This window comes from Trypanosoma rangeli, assembly GCF_003719475.1.
Source record: "Trypanosoma rangeli strain AM80 chromosome Unknown Tra_15.4_contig_00042, whole genome shotgun sequence".
Lineage (NCBI taxonomy): Eukaryota > Euglenozoa > Kinetoplastea > Trypanosomatida > Trypanosomatidae > Trypanosoma > Trypanosoma rangeli.
The window spans coordinates 18,886-30,796 of record NW_021705784.1 but is presented as its reverse complement, the minus strand read 5'-3'; the positions used below and the strand labels follow the sequence as shown (position 1 = coordinate 30,796).

Here is an 11,911-nt window from a genome sequence, read left to right as displayed (position 1 = left end):
GCTACAACGCAAAACATAGAAAAGCAGGTGAGTGAGACTCCAGCGCGGCAAGGTGAATCGAGGCGATCACGGCAAGAAACAAACAACTCCTCCTCATTCAGTAAAGGTGTTTTTATTTTCTCTTCTTCTTTTTCCCCTTTTCTCTTTTATTTGTATTGCCTGTGGTCCGCCCGTGAAAAAAAAAATACAACAACACGCACAGACACACGCAAAAACAAAAACTGGTGGAGGTATAACACGTGACGGGAGGCTGTATAATACCATCCAAATAAAAATAATTTTTATTTCACTTTAGTAGTAAGGGAGAAGCCGTGGATAAGCGGAATCTCGCTCTTAAGCGCCTCATTCACCAAGCGATGCTGCTGCACCAATGGTTTTCCGCAAAATGCCTGTGATACCACCGTGATGTTGAAGAAACTCCCACATCCGCCACTGGCATCAACTACCTTAACGTCCTGCAACGGTTTCAGTATCTCACTGGCTATGATCTTCGCTTCAAGGTCGGCCGCCGTGAGAGCTCTCCATAGTCGGCTAGCACGCAGCATTTTTTGGTTCCCGCGACGAGTTCAGAACACACCGCTGAGGCGTGGCCGGGCATCAAGAAAAAAAAAAAAAGACAAGCAAGGAGAAAATCAAAGCCACTCAGAGAAAGAGAAAGGATGGGAGAGGGAACAAATGCACACAAATATGAAATACAATGCGGTATCAAAAAAAAGGGGAATACGCCGACTCCATCCCCACCAACTCCCTAATAATTGGGCCACAGCAAGAACCACAACGCGGAACACACAGACATCGCCGCAACGAGTCCGCGATTCCCCACCTACACATCCCTTTCAGGGAAGAGGGAGGAAGGGAAAGGGAACAAAAAACGTGCTCCCACCTGGATTCGAACCAGGGTTATCGGATTCAGAGTCCGAGGTGATAACCGCTACACTATGGGAGCGACGCGCAGCGTGGCATCGTACCACCCGACCACACAGCCTCTGGGCCCGAGAGTGAGAGGCACACGGAAGAGTTGCCCCGCTGCGGAAGGAGTCCGTCGCATCTTTTCGCCAGCGTGAAGGAGGAAAAGGAAGAGAAAAGAAAAAAAAATGTATGGGAGGCAACGCAGAAAATCGCCCTTCACCAAGCAGGCAAGCAAATATGCTAACAGATCAATATAATAATAATAGTTATCATAAAAGCGCAGTAAAATAAGAAAATCAATGTGCCTCATTGCTCCCCATTTGTCTTGGTTTGTTTCTCTTCTTGCCTCTTCACCTCTAGTCCATCTGCTGCATGGCCTTCTCGGCGGCGGTCACCTTGCCCTTGCCCTTGTCGCTCTTGGTGCTGCGGTCCTTGCGCTCAAGGATGGCCTTGCGGTTGTGGTTGAGCTTCAGCTTCGTGACCTCCACGTTGGAGGGATGCACGCCGACCGGAACGGTGGTCCCGTTCGCCTTCTCCCGGTTGACCTTGTCGATGTGAATCACCCAACGGAGGCGGTAGCACGCCGTGATCTTGCCCTCACGCCCCTTGTACGCGCCACGCTTCACACGCACCTCATCGTCCTTGTGGACAGGCATGGCACGCACGTTGTACTTGGCGCGAAGCTCCTTCGACAGAGGGGCGCTCATGAGGATGCGGCGCACATGGCTCGGCGCCTGAAAGTGAGCGCGGCGGGCCTTGCGACGGCTTCCACACTTAATGCTGGCCATGCGGAAGTCCTTGACACTGCAGACGGTGAGGAAGTGAAAACAAAAACAAAAAGCGTTGTGGGATGGGGGGCGCACGGGGGTAGCAAGAAGGTAAAACTACAGGGAAAACACGGCGACACCAACACAAAAACAGGCACAGGCTCCGTTGTTGCAGCCGCCCATTGCTCCTTCCTCGCCTGACATTAATACACCACGGGTTCACCCACCAAAGTGCAAAATACAGAGGGTTAAGGCACAAGAGTGTGCAAAGGGAAGGGCCTAGGAGCCCCCCACGCCTCTTTCTCCCCCAAAACCCGACCTCAAAGAGCTCTCTTTATCTCTCGCTCTCTCCACTCCCCACCCCTTAAAAGAAGAACGAAAAATAATTCCTCAATAGAAAGCGCGTGCGTAGGGGCAAGACAGAAAATCAGGCAAAAATAAAAAGGCAGGAATAACCTGCACAGCACACCATTACAGAATACGCACCTGGTTGAAGCTTTGCCCCTCCTATTCTCACAAAGAAAAGGAAGTGAAATTATAGTTTGGCTCGGTGCGTGCTCAACACGCCAACCGAGAAAGGGGTAGATTCGTTCCACATGTATAAGCACAACTGAAAGCTGTAAAGCAAATGCAATGATAGACGTTCTCGTTGTGAACTCAAGAAGTGGTCGTCTTTGCAGCCCCGCAACCGCAATACCCCCTCCATGTGAAGGGCGTTAGTAGCAGGGCGCGCCGCGAGTTCAGTCGTGCGGTGCCGCCACCTCATTGCACGCGCCCCAACACCACAGCATTGGAAACCCATCAAGAAACACACGTGGAAACCAGCGCAAGGGAACAAGTGCCCCGCTCACCCACTTAGCCTCAATCTGGGCACATACGTGCCCGGCCACAGGTTGTTTTTTTTTTTAAGTAAAAAGTAAAAATAAAGACAAACCCTCTTTTTTCTCCTTTTGTTTTTTTTAAATTTTTCACTTCGCTGAAAATGGTTGTGTAAACTTCATCCTAATTCCTCTCTTCCCTTTCTTTTTTTTTTTAACTGCTTGTATTTCTACCTTTGGCTCTCACAAACATATTACCACGTTGACTACCGTCGTCTTAGACTTTCCCCACAAATTCTTTTTTTTTCCGTTCTTTTGTTTTACAGCTTGATTTTTTTTTCGTTTTTTTTTTTTACCTCACATACACCGCTTCATAGGCGCACACGTTTTTCCGGAGCAGTGCCATTGGCATACTTGGCGGCCAATTTGCGTCCCATCGCGGTGACGTTCTCTGTGGTAATGTTGAAGCGCTTGTACAGTGCTTCTGCTGGGGCAGAGGCACCGAAACCCGACATGCCCACATGGTAATGTGAGTACTTCTCCCAGCCGTAATTAACATACGGTTCAATGGATAGCACAGGGACGCCCACGGGGAACACGGTGTTCTGGTAGTCAAGAGGCTGCTGATCGAAGAGCTCCTGGCATGGCATGGACACAACAGCCACGCGTAGCTCCGCCGCAAGCACCTTCGCGGCATCAACGGCGAGTGAAACCTCCGAGCCACTAGCAACGAGAATGAGTTGAGGCTTCTCAGCAGGATGAATCACGTACGCCCCCTTTGCAACACCCTCCAACGAAGAGGCGGACTGCGGCACAGTATTCTGACGACTCAGGCACACAATAGATGGACCCTTCTTGTTTTCGAGCGCCACAGCCCATGCCGCACTCGTCTCCGTTTGATCACCAGGACGAAACACAAGCAGGTTCGGCGTCGCACGCAGGGCGGCAAGAAGTTCCACCGGCTGGTGCGTTGGACCATCCTCGCCAAGACCAATGCTGTCGTGAGTCGCTACAAACACGACATGGTGATGGCACAGGGAAGACAGCCGGACGGCACCAAGCGCGTAGCCAAAAAAGTTTAGGAATGTCCCACCGAATGGAATATACCCACCGTGAGCATGGAGACCGTTCATGATGGCACACATGGCATGCTCGCGAACACCGAAGCGAATATAGCGACCGTGTGGAGTGGCCCTCTGAAAGTCGGCCAGGACAGCCGAATTCGGGCGTGTGAGGTTGCTCGGTGTGAGATCTGCAGAACCGCCAATGAGTCCCGGAACGAGGGGGAAGAGCGCCGCCAAGGTGTTCTCGTTGGCCTTGCGTGTGGCAATCGACGAGCCATCGTTCAGTGGCAGCTTCGACTTCCAGCCAGAGGGCAGCTCGCCCTTTAGCTGTGCATACAAAACCTCGGCCTCCTTGGGGAACTCAGTAGCGTACTTCTTCATCGCCGATTTCCACTCCACGTGCTTCTTCGCACAGACGGCAACGTGTTGCTTAAAGACGTCGTACACCTCCTGCTCCACATCAAACCTCTTTGAAGGATCGCGGCCAAAGCGCTGCTTCAACTGATGAATGTCACTGTCTCCGAGCGGGGAACCGTGGACCTTCGCGGTACCAGCTATTGCCGACCCGAAGCCAATTGTTGTGTTGAGCACAATCATCTTTGGCTTTTCCTTCACCCTCTTGCACTCCTCAAGCGCTCCACGAATGGCGTCAAAGCCCGTGTCACCATTATCCACCACGATGACATGGAATCCCATGGCCTCGTACTTCGGTTTTGGGTGCTCTGTAAAGGCGAGGTCGGTGCTTCCATCAATGCTGATGTGGTTAGAGTCGTAAATAAGCACAAATTTCTCAAGTCCAAGATGGCCGGCAAGCGAAAGAGCCTCCTGACCGACGCCCTCCATCAGGCAGCCATCACCACAGAAGACATATGTCCAATGGTCGATAATGTTGTGCCCCGGCCGGTTGTAGGTGGCGGCTAACTGGGCCTCGGCGATGGCAAGTCCAACGCCCTCTGCGATACCTTGACCAAGTGGGCCAGTTGTCACCTCAATCCCGGGCGTCACACCGCGCTCCGGATGACCAGGAGTGCAGGAGTCCATCTGGCGGAAGTTCTTGAGATCATCCATAGACACAGCGTAGCCGGAGAGGTGCAGCATCGAATACTGCAAAACGCACGCGTGTCCATTAGACAACACAAAACGGTCGCGATCCATCCATGACGGGTCATTACTGTCATATTTCATCACCTCCGACCACAGCAAATAAGCGATGGGTGCCATGCCCAACGGGGCCCCTGGGTGGCCGCTCTTCGCCTTCTGCACAACGTCCGCTGCAAGGCATCGGATACAGTTTGTCACCAACTCGTCTTTTTTAGTGTTGGTCATAGTTAACAGTTTAATATATCTATATATATATATATATATTAGATATTAGATATATAGATATTATATATATATATATATTCGCAAAGCTGACGCCGCTAAACTAAACGGAACGCGCAAAAAAAAAAGCCATTAGGGTGCGGGCAAATATATAAAAAGCAGAAGAGAGGAGAAAGGGTGCAAAGCCAGTGAGAGGACAAACTGATCCCTCGGAAAAGAGCCACAAAAGACAGGCCACAAAAACTAACACACAGCGCACTGGGAGTGTATTGCCTCCTCTCTGGCGTGCAACAACTAAAAGTAAATGAATAAAAACAAAATGAGTAGTGAGTGCGTCACCATGGGATGGCGGTTGTTCTTCTCGTTTCCCGAGCGTCGCCCTCTACCGCTTCTTCTTCTTCTCAAGCTTCTTCAGGTAGAACTGCAGCTCGGCGCCCTCCAGCAGCGCACCGTCAGCGCGGGCGGTCTGACCAGGGCGGCTGGTGAGGCGGGCAAGCAGGCGGCCCTCTTTGAGTTGATCGGCGATCGCCTTCTCAATCTTGTGGTTCTCGCGGCGGCTCAGCCATTTGCGCCGCAGCTCGTTGGAGGCCTTCTTGACGTCGTACTTCTCGGTGACGATGTGCGCGGACTTCTTCGACTTCTTCTTTTCCGTTGTGCCCTGCACAGTCTTCTTGTTCTTCGCGGCATCGAGGTCAATGCCGTAGTGCCTCGCGTACCACAGCTTAAAGGGCGCGGCGTCCACCACCACGATACAGTTCTTCACGAGTGTCTTGGTACGCACCAGCTCGTTGGAGGTGGCGTTGTACACAACATCGAGGATGCGGACGCGCTGAGCAATGGCCTCCGTGGCCCACGCAAAATTGCCGGTGTCCAGGCGGAGACCGCGAAGCTTGAAGTTGCCACCGCGGGCACGAACAGGGCTCACACGGCGGGCGCCAAGCTTCGTGTGCGCGGGCAGACGACCGAGCTCGGCCTTCATGCGCTTCCGATGGATCTTCGTCTTTCCACCGGTGATCTTGCGCTTGTGCAGACGGCTACGAACAATGCCCATGGTTGCTGCGATGTGGAATACGTTTATGTATGAATCACAGCAAAGCAACCGCAATGCGTGTGTGTAGAAATTGGGGTGCGGGCAAATATATAAAAAGCAGAAGAGGAAATAAAAGTTTGCATGTGAGGTGTTTCCTGGCACAGTTCTTCTCCTGTGGTCAGGCGGGTGTAGGTGGTGTGAGTTGGCTCCATGCTCTTCACACTGGCAGGGCCTCCGCCTGCAGCAGCAACAAAGATGGGTTTTTGATGCACAAGTACGGAGAAAAGTTAATAGCAGTGGTGACAGCGGCAGGCGGATATGGTAAAAAAAAAAAAAGAAGGAAAGAAGGAAAGAAAGGAAGTGTGCCTAATGGAGTGGGGCGCAGGTTGTTGTGGTGTGGCACGAGGAACGCCAGTGTCAGCAATCCCCCCGCGCCCCGCCACACACCCTTCGCTCATGCGTGTCTATGTTTATCTACATGAATAGGGAGAAGTGAGCGTGCATGGGCACACACAACGCGGCAGACACACCGGGGGCAGCGCCTCAGACCCCCTCCCCGCCCCTGTCCCCGTGCAAACACGCTTGAGAAAGTACACTGCGGCCAGGGCGCGCAAACACCACCACAGGAAGAGAAAAAAAAAAAAAGGAGACCGCAAATAACTTAAACAACAAGACAAACAGACAAAAAAAAAGCATTGCGAGCACCCAGCGCAATCCCCCTGCCGTTCCCACCCACCCCCACCCCCACCTCCTTGAAAGCCCCACTTGCCCCATCTGCCACCTACGACCGCGGGCACCTTAGTCAGCCCATCCCCTTCTCTCCTCTGATGCACCCAAATCTGTGGGACCTCCTCCTCGGAGTTGCTGCAGCGTGTCGCACAGCAGTGGCGAGTAAAAAGTGGGGCCGGCGCGACAGACGCCAATGAGTGGGAGCTAATAAACGCCTACCGGGTGAAGAGGCACAACGCCCAGATTTGCCACCGCACATAAAAATAGAAGAACCAAAAACAAGAAGAAAAGAAAGCAAAAAAGAAGCGGGTGGGAGGCGCCCTCCACCCCTCTCCTCACACCTACCCGCTTTGGCCCCACATCCTCTCACCTTTCCTGCCAGTACAAGCCAACTCACCTCAACCGCCGCGTATATACAGAATATGTAAACTAATCCCACACGCGAGCAACACGACACACATAACTGCAAAAAGGAAAACTGAAACAAAATGAACAACGCATTAAGACACAAATACTGCCAAATTAAAATAAACAACTACAACAGGAAGAACAAAAAATTCACCATATTATATATATATATATATAATATGTCCTAGATAATCTTCTCCTCTTCCTCGTTCTCCATTCTAAACGTTTTTTCTTTATTATTTTCCTGTCTATTTTTTGTTTATTTTCCTTTTCCTTCTTGTTTGCCTTTGCAGATAAACACTGACGGAAACCCCCATCTGTTTTCCATTATTGGCACAGAGTTTGCACCCTTTTTATTCTCGTCTGATCCGCTGCATATACTAAAACACGCCAACACACCGCTCAGGCGTAACTGAACCAAGAAGAGAGCACACATGAAGGAAGTGTTCTAAGACCCAATGATATTTGGGCCAATTCCCGCATGCTTCTTCCTTCCTATCTATGGTTCTTTCTCCGTAGGTGTCCAAAAGAGGACAAGGCATGTATATTATATATAAAGCTGGATTGTCCTGCAAAGCATACACGCAGAAACATGCCAGCACGCATGTTTGTAGAGTACGTGCAACCCCAAGACAGTTAATTCAGACTTTTTTTTTTACCTCATCTGTGTTTCGCTTCTATCGTATTTGCGTCGCATTGCTTTACTCCGCACATTTTGCCGATACATGTGTCATCTCGTCCACTTCACGGTGTCTGCGCACGTGTGTTTGGGTGTGTGAGTACTCGCCCTCCCCCTGCCGCAGAAGCAACACAACACTTTCTCCTTCCATTTAGGCCGCATGCCACGTGGCCAGAGCTGGCCATCCTTCCAGGCTCGCTGAGCATCGTCCACTATTCAGTGTTATTGTTACTTGCCGTTGCGCTTCTCTGCCGCAGTCCTATCATTGCCTCCGGTTTGTTAAGTGGCACCAAGTACGGCAGCCAGGGCGGCATCGCTTCCACGCAACATCCTTTTGCTCCGGTACAACCGCGAAATGCAAACATCAGCATAAGTTTGCGTAGATGACAGGGTAAATAAATTAATAATAATAAAACACTTGTTTGAAGCGGCCCCCCTCTTACAATACACGCACGTTCTTTATTATTATATATATATATATATATATATATACATATATACACTTCTCACTCCACCTCCTCCTACTCGTTAGGGGGGTTCGTCTCGACGCCCCTAGACCGCCGCTGCTACCGCTGCACCCGGTGTCGATGTGCGCAAGCGTGCCTCTCACTACTCGCTCTCCCTTACTGAATCTCGTTTCCGCTGCATATCTCGCTCCACGCACACACCGTTTACCCGTGCTGGGAGTTGCCATCCGACGAGAGTGCATCATTGGGAACACTATCCTGCAACGGCGTCCGTGGCTCGGCCTTCTCCGCCCTGCATATCAGCTGCCTCCAGCTCTCAATAAATTGTTGCAGCCGCAGCGGAAGAACCCTTTCCCCGGAGTCCTGGTGCAACTCCTTGAAACTACTCCGTAGGATCCAGTCGCGGCAGGTCTGCTTCAGCGTCTTAGGACCGAGGTCTAGCTCGGCCGTGTCGCTCATAAACTCCCCGCGAAACCGGCCTCCAAATACCACCATTGTGTTCTTGCATACAACGGCGACGTGGCATTCCCTTCTGGACGGGCAGTTTTCGTCCGGCTCATGCATCACCTCAAAAGTGTTAGCGTCCACGTGGTAAGTAAAGAGGTCGTTCAGCTTCTTTTTCCCGTTCCACCCACCAAAGACAACAACCCTGCCGTGGTGCACTACGACACTGTTCCGCGCCCTACCAAAGAAAGAGGCGCTGTTGGGGGACTCAATCTGGCGCCACATGCACGTGTCGTAGTTGTACATGTACATGTCCTCACAGCATTCTCCTCGGGCGCTGCGCCCGCCGAACATAATCATGTTGCGCCCACATGTGAAGGCGGCATGGGCTGAGCGTGGCGTGGGCGGGTCTCCATGCTGCGGGCACTCCATCCATGCATTCTTTCTGAAATCGAAAAGGTAAAGATCGGACAGGCGTCTGTTGCTGTTCCGGCCACCGCATTTGCCGGCAAATATGTACATGCACTTCTCAAACAACACGGCGCTATGGCAATACCTGGTAGATGGTGGCTGGCCGTTTGCCAAAATCTGCGTACAGTTGCCTTCCTCAGTGGTGGAAAACAACTTATTGAACCTTCCACGGCCATTGCATCCACCAAAGATGTATATTTTCCCATCATAGTACACAGCGGAGTGAAACGCCCTGGAGCACTGCACCTGCCCCGTCATCTCAATCTTGGACCAGCGCTTCTTATTCACGTCAAACACGTAGAGGTCATCCAGGTAGTTTGAAATGCTCTCATTCCTGTCGTTGACACCGCCGTAGAGAAACACCTTGGTCTCCGCGCTGTTGGCGCACAAGGTGTGCCCTATGCGTCCCGGTGGGATCTCCCCTGTGCACTGCACACTGCGCCAGCGAGAGGCGGTGTGGCACAACGACATCGTCGCAGAACGGCAGGGACAGTGGAAGAAAACAGGTGAAACTGTAGCGCCTGCTTTACTGCCGGCTTTGCGGAAGACGAATTGCGGTGTAGGTAAAAAAGGAGCGCGGGGCAAACACACACACACACACAACGAAATACAAAAAGAAAAAAAAGCGCGCGTCCTCTGGGTTGAAATTCGACGCTTTGAGAAAAAAGGCGGACTCTTTTCTTCCTTTTTCTCCTTTTGTATTCACTTTCCTACTGCGCTACCGCAGTACACCCCCAGCAGCGTGAAAGAAGAAATAAGAAGAAAAGGAAGAGAAGACCTTTACACGTGCATCCATGCGTGCCACCGCGGCACTGTCGGCAGCAGTGGCGGCAGGCAGACCCATGAAGCAGGAGAGCAAAAACAAAACAAACAAAACACACACAAAAAAACAAAAGTTACTCCTTCAGCAAATCCACCACCCACGCGCCCAAAGACATACAGACAGTCAGACAGACACGGAAAAATGGAACTTAAACAACGTGAAGTCCCACTGTCACCTCATAAAGCTGCGCTTCCTTCAGTCCTCCTCGCGCGGTCGTCGTCGGGCGGCTCGACGTGCTTTCTGCGTGGTGACGCCGTCACCTGTCAGCGAGGGCAACTCGCGGTGCTGTGCCCCTCTCACAAACGCTGGAACGTACTCCACATCGGAGTCATCGTCATCGCCGCCGTCATCACCAACGAGTTGTGGACCCTCTTCAAGCTTCACCCTCGCGAGAGGCGTCGGCTGCTCACGTTTCACCTGCACGAGCAGAGGTGCGCCAGAGGCTGCTGGCACTGCAGGGGCATTGTTCGCTGCATGCGCCCCCTCCGCAGCGAAGGACCAGAACATCTCCCACGCCTCCCGCAGCTGTTGCATTTGTTCACGTGTCGCCGCAGGATCCACGGTCTGCACATCATCGTTGTCGTCGTTCAGACTCATTGCTTGCGTCAACTCTTTACCGCTGCGCAGCTGCAGAACAAAGGACTTCACGCTTCGCATCAGGTGCGGCGGCAACACACCCTCCCATGTGCGAATCATCGCGTCACACCACAGTGCCCCGCCGCCTAACGTCGACACCACACCAACGAGGTGCCACGGCATCTGTTGCACAACGTAGTCGTGTAATCGCGGCGAAATGAGAGGAACGAACACGTGCGGTGCATGCTTCATGAGTGAGTCGAGCAAGTACCACAGAGCTTTATTACCATCCGACGCCAAATCCTGCTGGCGAACGAGCGCTTTCCGAAGGGCGGACCAAGTGTCTGTGGCATGCGGTAGGTGGCGAAGGGCCACCTGCGTCAGAGCCTCCACGCGCGACATGGACGGGGTGCAGAACTCTAACAAGACACCAAAAAGCTCCTCACTAAACTCGGGCAGCACGTGCGACGCCATTTTCTTTATTGTTTTGCAGTTCCATAGTTAAAGAATGTTTAAAACAAAAACAGGAAAAAAAAGTCACCGCCTTTTATTGCACACAGACAGACAGACAAAAGTACATGCGTTTTCCTATCCCCGTCCATGGAGCGTTCCACGAAGCCCAGAGCTAGCTAGCTCTTCGAGCCTACATTCTGCAGGATCGGTGGAAGCGTCCCGTGTGCCAATGACTTGTAAGCTGGGTGGTGGTAGTAGACACATCACAGCCACCGTAGCACGGCCTCCGAGTGCTTTTGAAAGCCAACAGATTGTTTCCCCAGTTCGACGTCGGGGCCGACATCCAACACGTCGAGCGTTGGCCGTGTAGCGACTGCAATGGCTGTCAGTGTGCAACCCGTCAAGAACGATAACGCGACCCGTGCATTCGTCGGCTGAAACAACCAACTGTGATTCCGTGTCATTCTCTCCTTCTCAACCTCAGGCAGGTCCCATCGCATCAACAAGAGAAGCCGTGTAAAAAAAAAAACACTACTTCGCGGTGTCATACCGAAATACAAACGAGGCGCCTTCCACAGCGTGAGATACAAACCGCACATGTACAAGCACAGGCTGACAATGAGCTCAAGACCGCGTCGTTCCCTATTGTGGACCTGCTGCGTAAACCGCGTCTCCGCACTGTACCTTACCTGCTGCTCCACTGAGGAAAGCTTGGCAGTGAGCAATCGCAGGTCTTGCGAAGAGAGAGTTTGCGGCGGGCGCACCGACTCGTCGATAAGTCCCTCTTTTCGCAGCGTGTAGCCAAGAATGGGGCTCGGCGGCAGCAAGCTCGGACCCAACACTTCCCGCACCCCATCCTTTTGCGTCGCCAAAGCCACACTGTCCCTGCGGGCAGAACAGGGGGGGGGGGGGGAGAGAGAGAGAGAGAGAGAGGAGGGAGGGAGGACGAG

At 52.3% G+C, this 11,911-nt stretch overlaps 6 protein-coding genes, 1 non-coding gene and 2 pseudogenes across 7 annotated transcripts, besides 7 other annotated features; 1 reads left to right on the top strand and 8 right to left on the bottom strand.

The window, feature by feature from the left end:
• Positions 1-109: 109 nt before the first annotated feature.
• Positions 110-152: a sequence feature (A-rich).
• A 132-nt stretch (positions 153-284) lies between these two features.
• Positions 285-595, bottom strand: TraAM80_01958 (hypothetical protein; annotated as a pseudogene).
• Positions 596-874: 279 nt separating this feature from the next.
• Positions 875-946, bottom strand: TraAM80_01957. Its single transcript has one exon. It is a non-coding gene; the product is annotated as a tRNA-Gln (tRNA).
• A 319-nt stretch (positions 947-1,265) lies between these two features.
• On the bottom strand, positions 1,266-1,697 carry TraAM80_01956 (60S ribosomal protein L26; the record flags this gene model as incomplete). Its single annotated transcript, XM_029378978.1, has 1 exon — positions 1,266-1,697. The coding sequence occupies one exon, from the start codon at positions 1,695-1,697 to the stop codon at positions 1,266-1,268; it is 432 nt and encodes a 143-aa protein (XP_029241245.1).
• A 1,168-nt stretch (positions 1,698-2,865) lies between these two features.
• On the bottom strand, positions 2,866-4,884 carry TraAM80_01955 (transketolase 1; the record flags this gene model as incomplete). The annotated part of the gene is made up of 1 exon (XM_029378977.1): positions 2,866-4,884. The coding sequence occupies one exon, from the start codon at positions 4,882-4,884 to the stop codon at positions 2,866-2,868; it is 2,019 nt and encodes a 672-aa protein (XP_029241244.1).
• A 13-nt stretch (positions 4,885-4,897) lies between these two features.
• Positions 4,898-4,962: a microsatellite.
• A 301-nt stretch (positions 4,963-5,263) lies between these two features.
• TraAM80_01954 (40S ribosomal protein S8) lies at positions 5,264-5,932 on the bottom strand (the record flags this gene model as incomplete). Its single annotated transcript, XM_029378976.1, has 1 exon — positions 5,264-5,932. The coding sequence occupies one exon, from the start codon at positions 5,930-5,932 to the stop codon at positions 5,264-5,266; it is 669 nt and encodes a 222-aa protein (XP_029241243.1).
• Positions 5,933-6,236: 304 nt separating this feature from the next.
• Positions 6,237-6,272: a microsatellite.
• Positions 6,273-6,905: 633 nt separating this feature from the next.
• Positions 6,906-6,946: a microsatellite.
• A 257-nt stretch (positions 6,947-7,203) lies between these two features.
• Positions 7,204-7,229: a microsatellite.
• A 964-nt stretch (positions 7,230-8,193) lies between these two features.
• Positions 8,194-8,227: a microsatellite.
• A 171-nt stretch (positions 8,228-8,398) lies between these two features.
• On the bottom strand, positions 8,399-9,580 carry TraAM80_01953 (kelch-containing protein; the record flags this gene model as incomplete). The annotated part of the gene is made up of 1 exon (XM_029378975.1): positions 8,399-9,580. One exon carries the CDS (start codon positions 9,578-9,580, stop codon positions 8,399-8,401), a length of 1,182 nt encoding a protein of 393 aa, XP_029241242.1.
• A 111-nt stretch (positions 9,581-9,691) lies between these two features.
• Positions 9,692-9,711: a microsatellite.
• A 54-nt stretch (positions 9,712-9,765) lies between these two features.
• Positions 9,766-10,090, top strand: TraAM80_01952 (hypothetical protein; annotated as a pseudogene).
• Positions 10,091-10,127: 37 nt separating this feature from the next.
• On the bottom strand, positions 10,128-10,982 carry TraAM80_01951 (uncharacterized protein; the record flags this gene model as incomplete). The annotated part of the gene is made up of 1 exon (XM_029378974.1): positions 10,128-10,982. The coding sequence occupies one exon, from the start codon at positions 10,980-10,982 to the stop codon at positions 10,128-10,130; it is 855 nt and encodes a 284-aa protein (XP_029241241.1).
• A 242-nt stretch (positions 10,983-11,224) lies between these two features.
• On the bottom strand, positions 11,225-11,911 carry TraAM80_01950 (uncharacterized protein; the record flags this gene model as incomplete). The annotated part of the gene is made up of 1 exon (XM_029378973.1): positions 11,225-11,911. A coding segment is annotated over one exon (687 nt), but the record flags the coding sequence as incomplete, so codon positions are not given.